The sequence below is a fragment of the Populus euphratica genome, unplaced genomic scaffold (genome assembly GCF_000495115.2).
Source record: "Populus euphratica unplaced genomic scaffold, PopEup_1.0 scaffold234.1, whole genome shotgun sequence".
Lineage (NCBI taxonomy): Eukaryota > Viridiplantae > Streptophyta > Magnoliopsida > Malpighiales > Salicaceae > Populus > Populus euphratica.
In genome coordinates this window covers 652,535-657,811 of record NW_011499928.1, presented here as the reverse complement: position 1 = coordinate 657,811, position 5,277 = coordinate 652,535, and the positions used below count along the sequence as shown (strand labels likewise).

The 5,277-nt window shown below is 32.4% G+C and overlaps 1 protein-coding gene and 1 long non-coding RNA gene across 3 annotated transcripts in view; one reads left to right on the top strand and one right to left on the bottom strand.

Moving 5' to 3' along the window:
• Nucleotides 1–2,875, top strand: part of LOC105135860 (uncharacterized) — a 29,487-nt gene extending 26,612 nt beyond the window's left edge. Inside the window, exon 2 of the long non-coding RNA XR_844265.1 lies at nt 2,550–2,875. This is a non-coding gene — a long non-coding RNA (uncharacterized LOC105135860). The remainder of the gene's footprint in view (nt 1–2,549) is intronic.
• On the bottom strand, nt 1,147–5,074 carry LOC105135861 (meiotically up-regulated protein). 2 transcript variants are annotated; one of them, XM_011040931.1, is made up of 7 exons: nt 4,932–5,074; nt 4,775–4,811; nt 4,322–4,407; nt 3,845–3,940; nt 3,284–3,446; nt 3,024–3,183; nt 1,147–1,526 (listed from the first exon to the last, which is right to left on the bottom strand). In XM_011040931.1, exons 1-7 carry the CDS (start codon nt 4,962–4,964, stop codon nt 1,451–1,453), a joined length of 651 nt encoding a protein of 216 aa, XP_011039233.1. In that variant the 5' UTR covers nt 4,965–5,074; the 3' UTR covers nt 1,147–1,450. The 2 variants fall into 2 exon arrangements, with proteins under 2 accessions (XP_011039233.1, XP_011039234.1); XM_011040932.1 differs by having other exon boundaries at nt 1,150–1,586; nt 4,932–5,073.
• Between the last annotated feature and the right edge of the window lie 203 nt (nt 5,075–5,277).

Below are 5,277 nucleotides of genomic sequence, written 5' to 3'. Positions count from 1 at the left end.
TATTTATTTCATTGTTTAATTTTAGTTTTATTCCTTAATAATATGATAATTTATGGATTTACTAAATTAATATGTATGTATAATATTATATGCATATGAATATGAATTGAAATGAATTTTGATAAATTAATATGTATTTTGTTATGAATTTTATATAAAAAATAATAGTGATTAACATACTAATTATTAAAAATGAAGTATTAAACAACTCAAAAAATTAGAGATACAATAAAAAAAATATTAATATTTATATGTAACACACTTATGTAAAACAACAAATTAATAAAGAATTGTTGCCAATAATTTTACTAGTCCTTATAAAATATAAAAATAGATGAATAAAAGATTTATTTTATATATTAAAAAAGAATATATTTAATAAAATTAATAATGAAGTCATTATTAAGTAATTTTAAAATATAAAAACTTGAAAAAAATAATTATAATATAATTTTTTTATTTTAAAAATATTCTTAAATTAATTTTAGTCATATCCTAGTTAGAAGCTCCAACTCTATATCAAGGTCACGGTCAATATTATCACTCATATTAATATCATCACTATCATCAATATCATCTCTATCATCAATAAAAAATATCCTTAGGCTTGTTATCCAGGAATTTGAATCCTAGGCTTGTTATCTAGAAATTTGTTCAATAATACTCTAATAAAAAAAACATAAAAATTTATCACTAGATATTTGACTAAATAAAACCACCCACTTCCTATAGAACCTATCACTAAAATACCCCTTAAGGGGGTAAGGCTAAGGCTAAGTGGAGCGAAAAGGATTTTCCATGACCGAGAAATGAGAATATTCTTAAATTTTACATGAATTTCAAATTAATTTTTTTATATAAAACATGTTTATATAATATATAATATTAAATATTTATAATTTATTCTTCCATTTAAAATTTTCTATCTCCGTCGCTGAGCGTAACACCTATTAATATGGCTATTCTCTCGTATTCAAGGTTATTGATAATTCCTGCGTGAATCCCACATCAAATATACCATTTTCTCAGAGGTTTTGAGCAACTTGAGAATGAAGCTCACATGGCGTTCAAATTGGACAGCTTGCTTGGAGTCAAATTGCCGAATCATGCAAGCATTGCAAAATTGCAACCCTAACAAAAAAATTCGCATACTGGCAACATAATACGCATAATGTTATTGCACTAGAATCAACAGAGTACATACATGGCAGTTTAAGACGAGTAATGATAGAAATGGTAAAGGGGCAAAGGAGAGCAAAAAAGGCAAATATTACGAAAGATGATGCATCTAAACAAGCACCAATGGAGAATCAAACCCTGGTTGCCCCATAAGTCTGCACAAGGTCGCCGCCCACCTCATATGTACACAATTCAAGATATCACGAACATAACAGAATCTTTTTAACCTCCAAGTAGTCGACGAAGCAGTTCAGGTGGCCAACTATTATAATCAACTGAGCAGGGTTGGATGCCCGGTCTGTAGCATCCTCTTGAACACATCCATCCCAAAAGGAGAATCCGATGAACTGAGTAATGGCAGTATAATGTTAACTCAGCAGTCTAATCATGAGCCTCAGAGAAATTTCCTAACAAAGAGAAATGATGACACAACAATATCTCATTATCAAGACAAGGGCAAGGCCTCAAAGGGCATTCAATGAATCCTAGTAGTTGCCAGCTATAGCTAGAGTAAATATAAGTGCGGCTTGTTAGTTAAAATGCCTGTAACAGACTTCTTTGATTTCTTTATCAGGTAAAATCAACATTGCTAAGCCAGGAGACTGGTTTTAGTTGGCATCACAGGTGCAAGCGGTTCCAATGAACTGGACCTGTTAATTTAACTTGCATTTGTGCACTACATGAATGAGGGCTGATAATGAAGGTTCACTGCCAATGCTCCTGGATCTTGTGGTTGGTGTTATATTACCCGCCACTCGGCCGAGGTTCAAGCATTGGTATTTACAACAAGAATAAAGGTAGTTCACATTATTGGCTAATAAGACCTGTAAATCACTTTAGCACACTTGATGTTATTTTCGTTCATTAATTCTCTCCATTACATAAGAAAATGCACCTCTGCCACTCAATTTCAGTTAATTGAGTACAATTTGCCAAAATTGAAAATTCCTCTCAGCTAATTGAGTAATCTTTTTTGCTACTTGAGTCATCATCAAATTTCCATTCATTCCCATTAACATCATCACTCACTCCCACCCTCCTTATCAAGTAGTATCATTTTTTATTTCGCAAATAATACTTAATTGGATGAAATAAAAAATACAAGGGTTTAATTGATTGAAATGATAATAAAGAGGCTTTTATGATTAATTAACAAAAAAACAGGGTGCAAATAATGAGTTTTACCAATTTTAAGTGGTATATTCTAGAGCGGTCGCTTGCTCCCACTGCAAACAAACCCTTTTCTTCCGTGGAAGCAACTATTGATCTAAGTAATAAAACAATCCAGCTAGCCCAAAAAACAATAGCATATAAAAGCCACAAGGAATGGGCATGCAAGCATGAAGCTACATGGAAGTCATTTCATTGACATCAGCAATTATCTGCAGATTATGATGAATTTAGATGAATGCCTTTTTCATGAAGTGTAATTGTTCACTCTTACAGCTTCCACATTTAGTTTTCTCATTTCATCTAAGAAATGTGAATGCTAAAATGTTTCCTTTCATATGATTATCGCTTTGTCAGTTCTGTTTGAAGAAAGGAAAGATCTCATGAAACAAATAAGTGGTAAAACTACTTCATAAAAAGAACTTTCATGAACCAGAATGCAGCTATACAGATATAATGTTAACAAATGCTGGAAAAAAGAATCATCCACAACAAAGGTGCTACATAAAAATGAGGGATTAAAAGGGGAAAAAAAATAAATCAAAGAACAAAAAGGTAAACTGTTCCAGAAAGAGAGGTATACAACATGCTGCAGCTTAGAAACACACATGATAAGTAACCTTTTTATGAATATATTGTCTTGTATCACATGTACGAGGAGAATTAGGACTAACCTTGGGATGGTAATTTCACAGGGAAAACAGATAATGTCTTCATTTATGGGGGGAACATGATCTTTTTTCTCATTCACAAATTTTATTATTTGGAATAAAACCTCATGAAGAGATGCTTCAAGTGCTTCCTTACGAACACCCCTGTCCTCGGATACAGTTTCTATAATGATGAAACACAATAAAGTTAGGGGGGAAGACTTCTGCAATTAGAGGGTTAAGCATTAATAATTCATCAGGCTGATACACAAGTGTGATGTTACCTCCTAGGTCAACCATTCGTTTTGAATGATGAGACTTTCCAGAGTGTGCTTTAGTATGTTGTGTTACATGCAAGTTGACATACCAATGTTCCCAAAACAGGCGTTCAGTTTTGTTGAACCATGATGGATGTTTGTTTTTCCTTTCATAGAAAGATACGCATATCTGCATGGTCAATCCAGAAGTCAGCAAACTATAGAAAGAGTATAAGAGATGAAAATCACTAATTTGTGAATGAAAGAGCAAGCTATAGGAATAATATTAGAAACAGAAATCATGTGTAAATTATGCACATGAAGTATGTTAAGCATCCAGAGATTAGTATGCATAAGCACTAGAATTTTGGTGGCCTGACACTTGCAAGGTGCCTAATGATGACAAAGAGGATTGAATGCATGAGCCAAACACAAAATACAACTTCAAATATTAACTAACACTAGGAGACATGAGAAAAAGAAGAAGACGATGACCTGGTGCACTGAAATGAAAGGAATATAAGCTAAATCCCTGTACCATTAAACAGTTTGGTTGGATCAACTTCAAGAATGCAGCATACTGCCTACCTGACTTTTCTTATTTGGGTGTTTCTCTACCCAACTTATGAATTGATCAATCTTTTCCTCTATCTTTTTCTCAAGTTCTACATCACCACATTGTACCTAAGCGATAAGAAAAAAAGATGGAACAAAAAACAATCAGCACGATATAAACAACAACATCCAGTTCACAGAGAGACATCAGAAGTTGAAGTGTTGATCTCCAGTCAACCAGCAATTCTGGAAATTCTGCACACATTCATTTTTGCTTCGTTTAAAAGCCAGAACATTTTTTTCATTCGCATTTTTTTCCCATGGTGAGTCCACACTTTATTTTAAATAGTGAAAGTGCAACATCAACAAACAGTTCATAAGTAATGTCGTCTCCCATCACTAGTTCTTACATGAAGTTTCAAATTTTCACAAACATCATCATGAAGCTCTAGATTGTTTTCATCCAAGAGAAACTGTAGCAATAACATGAAAGAATGTAGAATCACTTACATATGTAATGTCAAAAAGTTCCAAATCAATGTCTTTAGGCCGGACCAGACCCAAAGCTCTATGAAACACAATCGTGTGTAAGATGCCTGCAATCAATTTCACCTCATCAATTTGAACACAAAACACAATATGAATATAATCATTACCACTTTACAAAGCCAGAATGAGACAAGATTAACATCAACTTACCCAAAACGAATTCACTCAAAACATGATACAAAATTAATCATAATAAAATTTCATTGTATCCCATAACTGGGCAAGTAATAACTCACTAATCTTCATCCACGAACATCAAATTCTCCAAGCAACATAAGAAGCACTCAAAACTCTCAAAACAAAGTGCACGCAAAACATGACACTAACTAATAACATATATATATATAAACTTTAACCACTCAGAAACCTCAAACTCGATCAAAACACAAAACCCAGTTTCTAAAATTTACTCACAACGTAGAACTTCTCGTATCTCAAAGTGCTCAACTTCCTGAAAAACAAACCAATACAAAACAAATTTAATTTAATTCAAACTTCAAAATCAAGAAAAACCAGAAACAAAAACACAAATTTCACTGATACAAGAGATAAGACAGTGGTTTTTGATTACCAGTTCTTTGAGTTGGCAGACTTCACAATTCATGATGATCGCTGATGATTTTGCTCAAGTGGAACCTCAAATATTGAGAGGTTGTTTTTCCAAGTAAAGAGATTGGGGAAGTGAATGACGGGTCGGTGAGATTAAGCTTTTTATTGAAGGAGATGATCTTCTTCCAATGATTGGATTATTTATCTTAAAAAATTATTATTATTAATTTATTAATTTAAGCTAAGAACAGGTTTACTTTTGGAGAATGCTTCTCAATCGTGTGTATTTGGTATTTTAGTTCTTTTTATAAATATTATTTGAAGAAAATTTTCAAAAATTATAATTTTTTCTCCACTAATATTCAAAA